Below are 17,542 nucleotides of genomic sequence, written 5' to 3'. Positions count from 1 at the left end.
CTTAATTGTAAAGGAACATTATATCTAACAGGACAGTTACAAAGAAAGGGGGAGGGAAGAGAAGGAGGAAGGGAGAAAAGAGGAGGGGAAAGGGAAAAAGGAAAGAGAAGGGAAATTGAAGGGACGGAGTGGGGGATGGAGGAAAAGTGTGAAGAGGGAAAGATAGAAAAGGAAGGAAAGAAGGAAGGGAGAAAGAAAGCCAAAGAAACAAAGGAGAAAATAGGAGGGAAGGAAAGGGAATGGATGAGGGAGGAAAGGAGAAGAGAGGAAAGGAGAGGAGAAGAGAAAGAAGAAAAGAAAGGAAGGAAAGGAGAAAAGAGGAAGGAAGGAGGAAAAGAAAAAAGAAAAGAAAACTTTTGAATTGTTAATTAGTATAATGTTGAATGCCATTTTACCTTTAGGGAAAAAGGTCATATTCCTCAGTTTTCAAATTAAGTATCCTCTTATATAAGTATGTGAAGCAATGTCTTAGTAACATTTCAGCTTTATATGTTTCATTTGCCATGTTAGGAAGTGGCGCTGTAGCTCAAGTGGTAGAGCGCTCGCCTTGAGCTGAAGAGCTAAAGGACAGCGCCCAGGCCCAGAGTTCAAGCCCCACGGCCGGCCAAAAAAAAAAAATCATTTGCCATGTTAGTCTAATTCCTACATTAGAAGCGTACAGTTATGCCCATAGCTAATACTTAGCCTTAGCTGCCTAGCTAAGATAAGGTTGTTTCTTGATACTTTATAGAAAAATAAGACTTTCCCAAAGACTAGTACTAGTATGTATCCTGGTACATAGTATTCCTACAAGGGTATAATTATAATAAAGGATTATTTAAAGTCACAAAAATAGCATGATTATCTGCCTGAAAACTTCACATTCACTCAGTGATAATTCATGTAAAACATTTTTAATATATAAAACAAGCACATATATTCTGAATCAGGCAGATGTTTACCCATTTTTAATGGAAAATGGAGATCTTCACTTTTGCTGTCTTTCTGTTTTATTTACACTTTTCCTTTTTTTACACGCTTTTCCTTCCATCTTTCCTTTATCTTTGCCTTTCTCTACATGTTTGTATCAGGTTTCTGCTATTAGAAGTACATCAGTGAAAAAGTTTAAGAACTAAGTACAATAAAAAGAACTTGGGTTTTTTTTTAAATCTTGGACTTAAATCTCAGATCTGTAATTTATTAAGCTATCTTTAAGTGTCTGTTTAGTCTCTTGAACTTGTTTGCTTATGTATAAGTAACATTTTTTTAGGATATAGTAAGGATTGAATATAATACCTATGAACTATCTGATGCACAGTAGAATCTTAACAAATTAATGCTACTTTATCAACCTCTTGCTTCTTTTTTTTAAATCTGCTGTACATTCAGAATACTGTTTTCCTGCACAACAGTCAGATTTAAAGTAAATAGCAAATCAAATGGGAATTGATAGCCACAGTTGAGATATAGTAATCACTTTATAGTACATAATCAAGAGCTATTAAGAGCTGACTAGTCCTTAGGGAAAAAATAAAACATGAAAATAAATTCATATAATAAAGACTTTCTAACCCAAAATATCCTACACTTGAAATACTAGATTTACAGTATGTTTCAGTATTAAAGTTGCTGTTTGAATATAAAAATAACATTATTCTTGTAATATAACCATTACATAATTGTATAATCCTGGTATAATTGTGTATGAAGATATACTGATGGCTTGACCTTGTTTACTTGCATAAGAAATCTGGGTGTAATCCACACCCTATACTAGGAAAATACTAGGAAAAACTTCTTAGATAGGGAAATAGTACTTCTTCAAGAATATATAGGATATAACACTCTGTAACTTGCCATGATAACTAATTATGTACCATAAGTTTTTTTGTGGGTGGCAATACTCAATAATAATTTCTCTGAATATTTACATTAGGAAGCAATGCTTATCTTTTGAACATCTGCTTTTATTAGTTTAGGAACCCGTTGCTTGAATCTGCTTGGTTTCCAACAGTTCATGGGAGATAATGATATGACATCAGACTTAGTTGATGAAGGAAAGGAATTAATCAGACGAGGTAAGATTTGTCTTTTAAAGTAAATGAACAGAAAATATTAAGTGCTAAGATTCAAAATACAAAATTAATGTTTGAATAATTTATAAATGACTTTTCATCTATCTTAAGGTCTTATAAAGTTATACAGTGCTTTTAAGCCCAAAATACACATTTAGCTTTCTTAAGAAAAGAGAGTTCAAAAGTGCAAAAACCAAAAATAATTAGAAACACATCTGTAAGAAATTTTATAGCATAATTATTAGGTCTGTAACTAAACCAAATTTTAGTTTGTGCTCATCAGCTTTTTGTTTTTGTTTTTGTTTTTTTACCAAATATTTGAGATAAACACCTTACAAGAAGGAAATGCATATTTTGACTCACAGTTTTAAAAGTTTAGTCCATGGTCACATGCTCCCTCTGCTTTTGGACCTGTGTCAATACAATTTGGTGGTAAGCCCTGGGATAGAGGAAACCATATCTCCTCATGGAAATCAGGAAGCAAAGAAATACATGGGAAGGGTGGGATCTAAGTATTTCCTTCAAGAGCATGACAAAGTGACCTTCCTTCCTTTCACTAGCTCTATCCCCTAAAGGCTACCCCATCTTCAAATAGTGCTATATGCTGATGACTAAAACTTTAGCATATAGATCTTTGAAGGACATTTAACATCTAAACTATAAAAGAGTTGTTTCCATGATTGTGTCAAAACATAGCTGCCGATTACTATAAATATAAATTTAAAGAATTATCAATTTGATACTGCATGGTAAATGATTCAAACCAGGACTATTTTCTTTCAATGCGATGATCATTGATGTGAGAATTTGGTTATTATTAGAATATATAACATTCTTCTACAATCTAATCACAAAGTTGAATGTACTAAATTTACCTATACTCAAGTGATAGTATGATGGTGATAGAAATCTTATCTGTGGGCATTGGTCTACCAATGTGAAAGTAGAATCTGGTTGATATAATGGTTCTAATGGTTTAATGGTTGCATTGATTAGACTTCACCTGATCTAATAACAGGACCCAAGATTCTCACAAATAAGCATGATAAATTGGAGGCATGTCCTAAGATGTGGGGAGATATCCTAAACACTGAGTATATAACCTGCACAGATGAATAAGGGAAACAATTATATACAAAGAAGGCACGAACTTAGTTTAGAAGTAAGGATGAAGGGCTGGGAAGGTGGCTCAGTGGTAGAGTGCTTGCCTCACATGCATGAGGCCCTGGGTTCGATTCCTCAGCACCACATAAGCAGAAAAAGCCAGAAGTGGTGCTGTGGCTCAAGTGGTAGGGCGCTAACCTTGAGCTGAAGAGCTGAGGGACAGCGCCCAGGCCCAGAGTTCAGGCCCCACGACCAGCAAAAAAAAAAAAAAAAACAAAAAAAAGAAGGATGAAACATACATCCTTACTTCTCTGTACTTAGAGAGTACAGAGAAATAACTTCCAGGTCACTACCAGGGAGAACTTTTTCCTTCACTAAATTTATTTAGACAAGATTACAAATGCCACCTCTAACAAAAACAGAGACGACATTCCCCTAGATCCTTTCTAGCATTACTTTTAATTTTGTAGTAATTTATAAGAACTTTTAGTTCTACCCTGATAACTTTACATCAGTTACTCTATATCTAATTAAGTTCTATTACCTGAAATTTGAGGCCATATTTCTGTCTTTAGAGAAGAGGAAAAGGCAAAGACAAGAAGAAGGTGAAAATCGAAGAAGAGTAAGTACAATATTTTGTTAAATTGATATAACCAGAGAATAGTGTGAAATATGGGAATCTTACTGATTTGGAAAAAAGTGGTTAAAGATAGAAAAACTGGAAAAATGGCATAGAATTTATTTTTAAAGGGACAATTTTAATACTTTCACATACACATGCCAAATGTTCTTTCTTTCAAGTTTGCTTAGAAAGCTTATAAGTAAAAATTACTTTATTTGTGTCAAATATCAGTTTCTTGCCTAAAGGATGTAAATATTTATTGAATAAGTGAAAAAGTCTTGCTGTTAAAGTCATTTTGATTGCTTTTAAGTGACTATTCTTTTTTATAGTATGGCATTTTATTTTCCTCCTTAATTTCTCTTCAGTTGCTCCATTTCCTGAGGGAAACTAACCTCCCTACTGTTGGTTAAAATAGAAACAAAAAAATTATCCATGTTTACCACAGACTTAACACCTGGGTATATTTACACTGGTGAAATGAAGACTAAAAGGAGACTTGATCGTTATCTTTGTATGTCTTCATGTTAAAGAAAGTCTTGCTCTTTGTTTCAGGTATAACTGGAATCAAAGAACAGAAATTCCTAAGATAGATTTCACTTCTTTTTTGTTGTTGTTCTGTTTATCTTATTCTTTCTGCCCCTTTTAATTATTTGTTTTATGCTGGTCCTGGAGCTTGAACTGGTGGCTTTCAGTGCTATTTGTAGCTTTTTTTTTTTGGTCCGATCGTGGGGCCTGAACTCTGGGCCTGGATGCTGTCCCTCAGCCCTTCAGCTCAAGTGGTAGAGTGCTAGCCTTGAGTGCCACTTACGGCTTTTTTCTCCTTATGTGGTGCTGAGGAATGGAACCCAGGGCCTCATGCATGCAAGGCAAGCACTCTACCACTGAGCCACCTTCCCAGCCCTGTAGCTTTTCAGTAGTTCATTGGAGTTAAGAGTCTCATAGACTTTTCTGCTTGGGCTGGCTTTGAACTGCGATTTTCATTTCAGCCTTCTGAGTAGCTAGAATTACAGGCATGAGTGAGTAACCAATGCCTGGCTTTCTTTTTTTTCTTAGCATTAAATTAATTGTACTAAGGGGTTTCATTATATGTCTAAACATGTATATAGTATACTTTGGCCAAATTCTTTTCTTCAGTTTCGCTTTCTCTTCCTTCCTTTCAAACACAAATTAATTTTCTTTTCATACATGTAAAGTATTTTGAGGAGATTCACTTTCTCTTTACCTTCTTACTCTCCCCATTCTTGCTGGTTCCCACACCTAAACAGTAATCATTTCACCCATATACTTTCCTTTTTTATCTCTAAATTTAGGCAACATGTAAGAGGGAAAATACAGTATTTGTCTTATTCTGGCTTATCTTTCGTAACCTGATGGTCTCCATTTTTATCCATTTTTCTTCAAATGATATAGTTTCATGCTTTTTGGATACTATATTTTCGATTTCCATTCATAGGTTTATGGACACTTAGGCTGATCCTGTAGTTTGGCTATTGTGAATAGGTTTTTACTTTCACAATTTACTAAAATTACAGTAGATTGCTTACGCATAGAAAAACGATTCCTTGCACTGCCTGGAAGGTGGAATTAGGTGACATCAAATAGTTTCAATTTAATGAATAGAACCTCAGCTAACTATGATTTTACTGTGTTCATAGGAGCACAATCTGAGTCATCATTTTGTTATGCTTTTATACAACTTTGATTTTGCCATCAAGAATAACTTTGTTTATAGTTTAAGTGAAATGAAATTTTATTAAATCTCATTAATCATTTATGTTTTCCATAACATATCATCAAGAGAAACATATTATTTAACATGCCTGATATCATTTAAAAATTTTTAGAATAATAAGTTATAATCAAAGCTAGCAAAATGGCTATAAATGTCTTCATTAAAAATTAAAGCTTATAGGGTCTGGTGTGGTGCCACACACCTACAATCCTAGCTACTTAGGAAGCAGTGGTCATTATGGTCCTGGTTCGAGGCCAGGAGGGGTAAAAAAAATCTGCGTACTGTCATGTGCATATTATTCCATTTACATGAAGGCATAGGCAGAAGGATCCTGGTCCAACATTAGTCATGGAGCAAATTGCAAGAGCATATCCTTAAACTAAATAAAATACAAAAGGCATGGCTCAAATAGTGGAGCACTTGTCTGGAAAACAGAAAGCCTTGAGTTCAAGTAAGCAGAATAAAAAAGCATATATAGACTAGTCTTAACAAATCACATAAAGATATATACATTGACCTGTTGTTTCTTAAGTTCATTATGACAATTATAATGATTAGTAATGATTTTTTTTTTTTTTTTTTTGCTGGTCCTGTGGCTTGAACTCAGGGTCTAGGCTCTGTCCCTAACTTACTCTGTGCTCAAGGCTAGGTCTCACCACTTGAGCCGCAGCACCACTTCTGGCTTCTTCTGAGTAGGTTATTGGAGATTAATGTCTCACAGACTTTCCTGCTTGTCTGGCTTTGACCCATGATCCTCAGATCTCAACCTCTTGAGTAGCTAGGCTTACAGGCGTGAGGTACTAGTTCCCAGCTTACTTATGAGTTTTGTAATGGTAATATTTACATTATACTAAGTGTATAGAATATATTACTAGTGATTAATTATTCTCTGTTCTTTTGTTACATATTTATTTGTATTTCTTTTCTAGGAATGGAAAGAACGATATGGACACAATAGAGAAGATTCTACCAGAAATAGAAATGTTCATCCTGATCCCAAAGAGTCCAATTTCTCAGATATTAATACCAATTGGTGTGAGTATTTTCTAGCTGATTTAGAAAGTATTTTCTTATGCTTGCCTACATAGATACTGAGTGGATATCTTATTTAGAATGTTTTTATAATCACAAACAAAATATAAAATTCACTGTGAAGCCAACTGACATTTCATTTGATAAGAAACAACTTCACTGTAATGACACAGTTAAATATTAATTTTGATTCATATTAATTTTTATGCTTTAGTGTTTTGGGGGTAGAACTCAGGGTTTCATGTTTGCTAGACAAAGCCTGAACCACTTGAGCTATACTTCTAGCCCCCTTTTGTATTGGTGATTTTCAAGGCAGAGTCTTGTTTATGCCCAGAATGGCCATTGCTGCAATCCTCCAATTTGTGTTTCCCTGTGTGATAGGGATGACAGGCATGCACCACTATGTTCAGTCATTGTGCTTTCCCTGTAGCTCATATAACAGCTATGTTATCTCAGGTACGTGCCAACTTTCCCAGCCATTGGTTAAGATAGTGTCTCTCAATTTTCTTTTTTCTCAAGCTGGCCTGATACCAAGATTCCTTGATCTCTGCCTCCAAGTAGCTAAGATTATATGCTTGAACCCCTGTACCTGGCTTTTCAACTGATTTTTAAAGAACCATGTAGTTTTATCATCTCTTTTTGTTGTTAAAATAAAAATTTGGATCATTTTTAGTCTTGATTTTTCTTTCTTTGAATTCATAAATTAAAAGACAATAATAGACATTGGTTTTCTTCTTTTGAGCAGCATCCAAGTATACTAGGGCTAACAATAGGACTGAAAGGGACCGAATAGAACTTCTTCAAGATGCAGAACCTTTGGATTTTAATGCAGAAACATTCACTGATGATCCTCTTGAATCTGAATCAGGAAGGCAAGTTCCAATTATCTGAAATTTTATTGATATACTAACCTGACAAGGTTGAAAACAAGTGATAATTTAATATAAAAAAATGTTTAGCTGAGGATGTAACCTAGTGGTAACATACTTACCAATATGAGACTTTAGTTATATCCTCAGTTTTACTACTACTAAAAAATTAAATGACTTTTGATGTCTTTTCTTGCCCTCTAATTTTTTTATATTTGAAAATTTAGCACTCAAATAGTGGGAATTGGAATTGGTATCTTCATATATTTATATACTATTATATTATTTTATAATTATATAATTATAATTACAAAATTATATACTGTATATACAGTATAACACTAGTGTTATAAATAAGAAAAAGTTGAATATAAGTAGCAAAGAATTATATCTATGACAATCTCATTATAACGTTGATTTAATTTATCAGTTGTGACATAATTGTATCTTGATATCAGACACAATCTAAATACTTTAACAGTATTTTATTTGTGGTTGAAATCCAGTTGCATTTTAAATACAGAGACAGCTTATAAATGGCAATTCAGGAAAACTCTAGTACTCAGATATTAGAGACTGTATCTTTTCCAACTGTCCCATGAGAAAATAAAAGCAAATTATCACATACATAAAGATGTTTAATGTATTATTATCTATAAGTAGCAAAATAAGAATATTCTATTTATATTTGATAATTAAGTTTATTAAACTAACAGTCTCCTGGATGCATCTTATATCTGTCCGTTTTTTTAAAAATATTCTTCACTTTGTCTTACATGTACTCTAGACACCATTTTTGGTTGATTTACAGTTAAGTAAATAGTAAGTTTTTATTTCAGCTATTGACTTGATTTTTTTTTTTTACTGAAACAATATATTTTCTTTTTTCCTTTTTTACATTTGATGATTCAGATAATTTTTTTGTTCATCTTTTAGGTATCAGCCTGGTGGTCGATATCTTTCAATGTCCTCCAGTGTAATATTTGAAGATATTTAAAATCAGAAAAAAAATCATGGAACAACTAATCTAAGACAACACATCAGTTCAGCCTTTATGGATGTTTGTGTGCTCCCAAAATTCCTCTGTACTCTTGATAAAAAGTGTCAGGAAAACAAAACGTTACAGATAATTAATTACATCTTAGCACTAATAGGTTGTTTAGTTCACTGAATTGAGTATCATCTTTGCTAATAGGATTTGTTACATACCATTCTCTAAGTATCTGCCTTAGAAGTACAGTTATAGTGGAAGGGTTTGACTCATGATAAAGACCAATGTATATTGAGAATGTGTAATTAAGTTTGTTTCAGATTCATTTTTTTTCAGGAGGCAAAGGTTCAAGGAAGCCATATGTCACACTAAGTGATAATGCAGTTTTGTAATTACGATTTACATTTTTGCTGTTTCTAAAACGTAGGTTCAACTTGTACTTACTTAAGGAAACATATGTGAAAGAAGACCTCAGATAATGTTGGTATTCACAAAACCAATGTCTTAAAATAAGTCTTATCAGACATAGCTGAATGTAAGAAGCTCTTTTTCAAATATGTATGCAAATTAATGGGATTTTTTGCATGTATAACTAAGATTATACATCCACTGACAATGTCTTTAGCATGTGTTCTCTAATTAAGTAATATGTCATTCTTTTCAGTCTTTTTTAAAAAACATTTTTAAAAATGTTTTTGGTATTATTGCTTTGAAAAGATTTTCATTTTGGAAAGAAAACTCACCTTTGGTATTACCATATTGACATAAGTGTTGATTATTCCATTCAAGGAGAAACTCTAAGCACTAATGGTAAATAGGAGGGTTTTTTTGTTTTTTGTTTTTTTTAATAGCCAAAGAATTCCACAAAAATTCTCTACTACTTAAAGGTGCCCATTTTCACTTTTTGAAAAGAAAACATCTGGTTATATAAAGCTAAAAAATGAATGCATTTACTTTTATTACTAGAACTTAAATTGGGGTTTATAGAAAATAGCAAAATAATATTAAAATGGAAATCTGTAATAATAATTTTATTTTTTAAATGTGCTTATAATTTTAAATTGACTATTTTAACCTTTGTGTTTAAGCCAAACAGATATTATCTTTTGACACACTGGTGAATATGATTGAGCACAACATACTTGCAGGGAATTTTTTATGGTCCTAAAGTATCTGTAATTCTTTCAGAATCAATTCTACATTGGGTGACCATATTTAAACTTGCCCAGGATAGTCTCAGTTTAGTATCTATTATCCTTGTAATTATGACTAGTGCTCCCCTAAACTCTCAAGTTTCTTTATTGAAGTTCAATTATATGGTCATCCTAAGAATATGATTTATGGTTCTTTCCTTTTTTTTTTTTTTTTTTTTGCCAATCATGGGGCTTCAACTCAGGGCCTGTGAGCTGTCCTTGAGCCTCTTGTGCTCAAAAATAGTGCTGTACCACTTGAGCCACAGCGCTACTTCCAGATTTTTACTGAGTAGTTTATTGGAGATAAAAGTCTCACAAACTTTTCTGCCCAGTCTGGCTTTGAACCTGAATCCTCAGATCTTAGCCTCCTGAGTAGCTAAGATTACAGCTGTGAGCCACCTGTGCCCAACTTGATTTATATTTCTTGAAAGTAATCTTTCTCTCAGTCATAAATTTTCCATTTTTAGTTTGTTCTTTAATGAATGTTATCATGTAAAAATTGTGAAGACATAGTTCTGTTTAGGTATGGAAAAGAATAATGCATCATCCTAATTATCTGATTGTTTTGATCTATGAGTTTATAATCTTTAAAATTAAAGCCCTTTAAAATTACTATCAGTTGATAGATTTACTCTGAATTTAAGGTCTTCTAACCTGTTTAACACACACAGACACACACACATATGCACATTTTTGTGTAATGTGATCAGAGTGCCACAGTAATTTAATACTGCTTGTAGTTTCATGGTTGACTCCTTGAATGCCTTGGGAAGATCTTGTAACCTTACAGTGCCTCAATTTCTTCATTTGCAGAGTGAAGATAATGCTATTTGCCTACTGATCTACCTCACAAAACGGTTGTGAGGCAATGAATTTATGTTTATGTCCTGGAGTTTAGAAAGACAAAACAGGTCATTAGCTATGCTATTTTTCCTAGTGGTACTTGAAGATGATGAATGGGTAAATGATTATTTCAGAATTTAGGTTTCTTAGTATTATAGAGATACTTACAAGTCTCCAAAGCAAAAACATTTATTGGACTAAGTCATCAGAAGACCTGTGAAAATAATGTTTTATTGTTTAACATTTGGGTTAACATTTATTTACTTTGAGATGTGAGTTTTTTGGTTTTTGTAAGTGGGGTTTGAACTCAGGCTCAAGCTAGGCAGGCATTCTACTGCTTGAGTCACACCCAGTCTTTGGAATATTTTTAAGTATATGTGGTTTCTCATCAGGTTTTGTTGTGTACTCAGATGGAGTAAACAGAAACAGGAAAAGAGAAGAAATTATCTAATTACTTTATAATACCCTAATGTAAATTGATAGGAATGCAGAAAGGAAACTTGCTCCTTTCCTTTATTACTAAATGTTTATGGTTATAATAATTAAAGCATAGGCCTATATATATACATCACATATAATATAGATCTTTTTATGACGTTTGAGTTCCAAAACAGTTTTTGGTTGTTTCAATGATCTAGAATATTCGGATTTCAAAATGAGATTGTCCTACAAAAGTTAATATTTGTTAAACCACCTTGTATAAAAATCTATAGTATGTACAAAAATGATTCCATTTTGCAGTTATTAGCATGTAATGACATTTATTGGAAAATATTATTATTAAATTACTTAATTCATACACCTTACATGCAAAGTACATTTCTTAAAGAATTATTTCTGGCAACTACTTTTTTATGCCTTTCTTACATGATAATATCTGATTAGAATTTTCTAAATTATTTTTCTAAATATTTTTAGGTAAGCATGTTCAGTAAGCCACTAGTTTAAAATAACCATTGCAGAAAGTAATAATAATCTGTAATTTTCATTAATCACCTATAAGTTGCTAATTAACTTTTAAAATATATAACTTGCTATCAATAGAGCATTTTTGAAAAAAAAGTAAAATAAGCAAAAGTCCAATTATTAAATTTGGCTCTTTTAATGAATTGAAATGACTTTAGATAATTTCATCACACATGATAACCTTATTTCACAAAAGTGGTAAAGCTTTAAAGCTTTCTCTTTATAAAAAATAAATCAGAGAATTTAAAAATCAAAGCATTATAAAATGCTGCCAAATGATTAATTTGGGGCCTTTGCTATTTGTCTAAGTGTTCTAAGTGGAATATGTATCCACATTAATTGTGGATAGGAAAGTCAACATGTGTATTTTTTAAAGTATATTTTAGTGTATTGAGGAATGAATTTCATTTAAGTTCACTAGCAAACCTCATTGTTTAATACTTTTTAATAGATTAGGGAATGATGATGTGTTAACTACTGTATTAAATGAAAAATACACTATATTACAATTCACACTGCTCAGTAAGGTAAGTTTTGTACTTGTAATTTTAGTGGACCTTTCCTGAAAATTGCAACGATAAAACAAGAAATCTTAGCATTATTGAATATCTCTTGATTAAGGGATCATATTACATTAAATCCTAAATGTTAAGAAGTAAATGGGCTTAGGGTTCTTTTCTGCCTCTTTTTTTAAAATCATTTTTTTAATTAAATCTTTTCTCTTTTTTTTTTTGTCAGTTGTGGGGCTTGAACTTTGGGTCAGAGTGCTGTCCCTCAGCTCTTCAGCACAAGGCTAGCACTCTACCACTTGAGCCACAGCGCCAGTTCCTGTTTTCTGGTGGCTTATTGGATATAAGAATATCACAGACTTTCTTGCATGGACTGGTTTTGAACTGCGATCCTTAGATCTCAGCCTCCTGAGTAGCTAGGATAACAGCTGTGAGCTACCAGTGCCCAACTTAACATCATTTTTTTCAATACCACCCTTCTTTCTGACACTTCTGGTTATAATATAATTTTTAGTGTGCTGACTTTTTCTTTTGTGTATACATTTGCTTTTGATGAGCAATGGAGTCAAAAGGAACTACTTCTGACCACAAATCCCACTACTTGAAGTAGCAGTATTGTAACTAAAATAGTAAAACAGCTTTTGGTGTACAAGTATACAATGTCTAAATGTAAATGTGAAACACGCTTTTCAATGTATACTTTTTAGGTCACTAAAGAGGGCACTTGAGTGAAATGAATCATAGTAGTGTAATAATTTTTGCAAAAAATGTTTGAAACTCAAACATTAAGAACTTGGAAGAATTCATAAATAATATATACATCATTAAAATTTTCCTTAAGAGAGATGGAACAGTGTCATAGGTTTACAGTTACAGAATGCCTTCTGACATATGACGTCCCCTCTGGTGGGATACTTCCAACTCAGTGACATTTTCCTGCCCAGAGTCTTGGGAAACCAAGCAGTATTGCCATCTTTCCTGACTGTGAGCTCCATGAGCCATCTTTCCAGAAGAGCATGTGCTAATCCTGTCTGTTCCCATCACAGGAACATGTCCTCACTTCTACTTTTTTTTCTGTATTTACTATGGCTTAACTAAAAATTTGTTTTATCCATTGCTATGTTATTTTTTATTTTTACTAGAGCAAGACTGTTGGCATAGTTCCCATCAATGTCTTAAATATATACTTGTATTAATATACTCCTTAGGGAAATTATTCTTTTTCCAGGAAAACCCTTTCTTTTGTGGTTATTGTTATCGCAGATTATTTTCTAAAAGGAGATTTATTTTTCTGCAGTTGGTACAAGTATGGCTTACCATGGCAGACATATATATGGTGAAATCATAATTTATCAAACTGCATAATACCATTTAGAGTTGGTAATACTGATAGAAACATTATTCATCTACCCACTTAGAACTGTATTTATCAGCTGAAAGCTGACTAGCATCTTCCCTACTTAGTATATCAAATTGTGGGGGAGACACTGCATTATTTATTATTTGTTAAAGGCAATCCAGTATATTTATTTTTGTCTGCATTTTGAAACCAACGTGAAGGATTTTTCTCATCTTAGAAGGTAGGGAATATGTATACCTATCTTTTAAATCACTATAATCTAATATATGTTTATAATTTATAGCATCAAAAAGTACAAGAGAGCTATTATTATTTCCTGATATTTAATTTTTATGTGTTTTCATTATTAATTAATTGTAGTCTTGCTGTTAAATAGTTTAAATGTCTTTCTTACATAAGATCTGAGCAAACCTATATCCTTAGGGACAATATTCTTTAGTACTCCAGTGTGAACTTGGAATATGCCTACATGTCTTCATATCTTTTTATAACTACCAGTACCCAAGCAAAGTATACCAAAAGCCTAATTTCTGTGTTGCATTAATAAAGTGCTTGTTATTTTGCCTTCATCTAATTCAGTTGACTAGATAAAATAGAAGATACTTATTCAGATGTGCATCCAATCAAAGTTTTCAAATTGTCAACTATGCTCAGTTTTGATGCATGATACCAAATTTATCTTACTCACCTCTTACTATCTGATATGTAATGACAGAGGTTTCCTATTTGATTAGTGGATTGTAGATTTGATCATTTTTCTGTGCAGATTCTCATTACACTTATAATGTATATTTATAAAAAGTTGCAAAGTGCTAAGTGAGGTAGAATCTTTGGTCTTATCTATGCATAATGTTCTCTTGGTTTGATTTTGACAAACTAAATTGACTGGTAGTTTCTTTGTAATAGTGTAACTTATTGTGATGTAATGAATTTTTTGAGGTGTTTATATGATTAGTTGTTAAATGAAATTATGTAACTGCATGAAATAAACTACATTTCTATAAGTTACAATGGATTTTGCTAATTTTTTATGCATTTTACTTTATTTGAGATAGTTCTTTAAAATAGGTATTTTTCCTTTTAAATTTAGCAAATTTTATATAACAAGTGTTTTAAGATAAATACTTAAATATATGTACTTTTGGTTTTATAGTTCTTGGTCTTGTGCCTATAATTAAAACAAAAGTAATGATAAAATGTGAGTAGAATCCAATGAAAGTTAAAATGATAAAGTAGTAGGAAAAAAATGAACAAAACTGCATTTTTTTTTTTTTTTCAGGTAAGGGGTAGGTTTATTCAGAGACCTGCTGGGACCAGGCAAGGTTGGCACTCCACGTGGCTGGGAAAGAGAGGAAAGAGAGAGGAAAGCGCAGCAGAGAGAGGGGAGAGGGGAGAGAGAGCAGAGAGCGAGCGCAGAGAGAGAGCAGAGAGAGCAGGGAGAGCTAGAAAAGAACAGCAGCAAGAGAGCAGAGAGAGCTAGAAAAGAGCAGCTAGAGAGCAGAGAGGAACAGAGCAAAACTGCATTCTTATTCTTTGAAAAGATCAATTAAAGGGATAGAACTCTAGCCAGCCTAACTATGAGCGTCATATGAGAAAAACAAAGCTCTGAAGAAAGAAATCAACAAAGTAGAGTGATAATCCATGTTCGTGGACAGGGAAGCTCAATCTTTTCAAAATGAGAGTTGCTCCTAACTTAACCTATAGATTCAGTACAGTATAGCTCAATGATTTGGGATGCTAGAAAGTTCAATGTGACTAGGGCAAGCAAGACAAAGGAAACGTCACAAAAAGAATAATGTCATCTTGAAGCATTTCATTTTCCTCTTGGGTATGTCAGTTTCACGTATTTGAAATTATTGGATAGAATGTCTTAAATAACTGTATTAGGCAACTGAATTATAGCAGCAATTTTGTTTAAATTCATTATAGATGGTGACCATAAGTACTTTCCTACCAATGTCTTCCATTGGTATTTGATTAAATAACTTTGTACTACAGCTTTGCCAAGTTCATACATAAAGCCATTAGAAGTATTTTTGAAGTATTGTGCTTTATGGTCTCATTTCTTAATGTTAAAAAAAATCTTAAGGCTATCACTCGGGAACTGAGGTTGAAGATACAAGATGTCTGTCTTTGAGTTATATTTCCACTTTACATACTTTGAATTTTATCAACCTATGTCCCTGATTCTGAATTTGCCCCTAGAGTTGGGAGAAAAAAGTGATGTAGATGCTTTCCATGAAATTTTGAATCTTTGTGTACTTTACTTTGTTGCTGGATTCTTTAGAAATACTTCTAGACTCTTTTTTTAAATATATATTTTTATTGTAAATATACTGTACAGAGGGGTTACAGTTACATGAGCAAGGTAATGAGTCCATTTCCTATCGAGCATTGTTACCCCCTTGTTTGTTTTTCCCCTACCATCCCTTTCCTCCCCTCCTCCCCAACTCTTCACCGCACTCCACAAAGTTGTAAAGTTTGTTTTCACCATAGTGTCTCAGTGTTGCAATGGGTCATCCTGTATCCTTATTTCACCATTTTTTGAAATTTCCCTCTCCCTCCCCAAATTAGAAAAATGTATATATAAGATTCAGGACACCGGAATCAAATACAGTGACAACAGGGGTTGTACCATGGGAGAAGAACATACAAAGAAACAAAAAAAAATCACATAGTACATTATAAGTACATTGAAAAGAACAACAAGAAAAAAACTCTTGTGTCCCTATCTTGGGATTCATTTTGCTTAGCATCAGGTTATATGGTCATATGTATATAGCTTTGACCTCTTCTGCTAGTCCTAGACATATTCTAGTTATTGTAGATAAGGGAAATCATGGGACCCATGTTTCTTTGGGTCTGGCTTACTTCACTTATAATTTTTTCCAAGTCTTTTCATTTCCTAACAAATGGGGTGGTGTCATTCTTTCTGAGGAAGGCATAGAATTCCATGTGTGTGTGTGTGTGTATATATATATATATATATATATATGTATATATATACCATTATACTACATTTTCTTGATCCATTCATCTGGTGAGGGGCATCTGGGTTAGTTCCATATCTTAACTATGGTGAATAATGCTGTGGTAAACATAGTTGTGCTGGTAGCTTTAGTATGGCCGTGTTTGTGATTGTTTGGGTAAATGCCTAAAAGTAGGATTGCTGGGTCATAGGGGAGCTCTATGTGGAGTCTTTTGAAGAACCTCCATACTACTTTCCAAAGTGGTTGAACAAGTTTACACTCCCACCAACAATGCAGTAGGGTTCCCTTCTGGCCATATCCCCTCCAGCATCTGTTGTTATTAGAGTTCTTGATTATAGCCATTCTAACTGGGGTGAGGCAGAATCTCAATGTTGTTTTGATTTGCATTTCTTTTATGGCTAGACAAGTTGAGCATTTCTTCATGTGTCTATTGGCCATTTTTATTTCTTCTTCAGAGAAGTCTCTCTTTAAGTCTTTTGACCCTGACTAGCAAAAACCTTAGCACAAAGAACAATGCTGGAGGAATATCAACACCAAACTTCAAACTCTCCTACAAAGCCATAGTAATCAAAACAGCTTGGTGCTGGCACAAGAACAGATCTGATGACCAATGGAATAGAACTGAACATCCAGAAATGAACCCACAGACCTAGAGCCACTCAATCTTCAATAAGGGAGCTAAAAAAATAGAATGGAAGAAAGACAGCCTCTTTAGTAAATGGTGGTGGCAAAATTGGTTAAACACCTGTAGAAAACTAAAGCTAGATCCTTATATATCACCCTGCATCAGAATCAACTCCAAATGGATCAAAGACCTTGAAGTCAAAGCAGACACTCTGAAAACATTTCAGGAACTTCTAGACTCTTTCTGTCTCTCTGTCTGTCACTGTCTGTTGCATGTGCTTGCTCACTCGCTTGCTTCTTCCTTCCCTTTCTCCTCCTTTTCTCTCTCTTGCCCCTTTTCTCTAATTTTCATCATTTGTTGGGAAAATAATCCAGGAATCTACTCAGGTTGTCATCTGAAAGTAGGCGCTCAATAGTGTTAGAGTATCAAGCTGAATAAGCATTTCTTCCTAGAAATGTCATTTAAGTGACCTCCCTGCCTTCTACTTTGTGATGGAGCTATCATAGATCCTTTGTGAGCTCCATTGTGTATATGGATTTTAGGAATGTGCCCAAGATATGTATTCAGTGAGTGTTCCAGTGCACTCCTTGGGGGAGAATGTGCCTTCTGCAATGTCCACATGATGATCCTGGGGAAATTTGGCTGTAATTAA

The 17,542-nt window shown here is 33.4% G+C and overlaps 1 protein-coding gene across 3 annotated transcripts in view; it reads left to right on the top strand.

Annotated features, from left to right (window-relative positions):
• Lmbrd2 (LMBR1 domain containing 2) overlaps positions 1-8,415 on the top strand; it is a 34,179-nt gene extending 25,764 nt beyond the window's left edge. For all 3 annotated transcript variants that reach the window (XM_042690515.1, XM_042690514.1, XM_042690516.1), the window contains exons 14-18: positions 1,954-2,057; positions 3,734-3,780; positions 6,442-6,547; positions 7,290-7,416; positions 8,350-8,415. In XM_042690515.1, the coding sequence (XP_042546449.1) occupies positions 1,954-2,057; positions 3,734-3,780; positions 6,442-6,547; positions 7,290-7,416; positions 8,350-8,410 (445 nt within the window). In that variant the 3' untranslated portion in view covers positions 8,411-8,415. The remainder of the gene's footprint in view (positions 1-1,953; positions 2,058-3,733; positions 3,781-6,441; positions 6,548-7,289; positions 7,417-8,349) is intronic.
• Positions 8,416-17,542: the final 9,127 nt, after the last annotated feature.

Source organism: Dipodomys spectabilis, unplaced genomic scaffold (genome assembly GCF_019054845.1).
Source record: "Dipodomys spectabilis isolate Male_0828 unplaced genomic scaffold, ASM1905484v1 ptg000138l, whole genome shotgun sequence".
NCBI lineage: Eukaryota > Metazoa > Chordata > Mammalia > Rodentia > Heteromyidae > Dipodomys > Dipodomys spectabilis.
The sequence above is the reverse complement of the archived record's forward strand: the minus strand, read 5'-3'. Positions and strand labels throughout refer to the sequence as shown.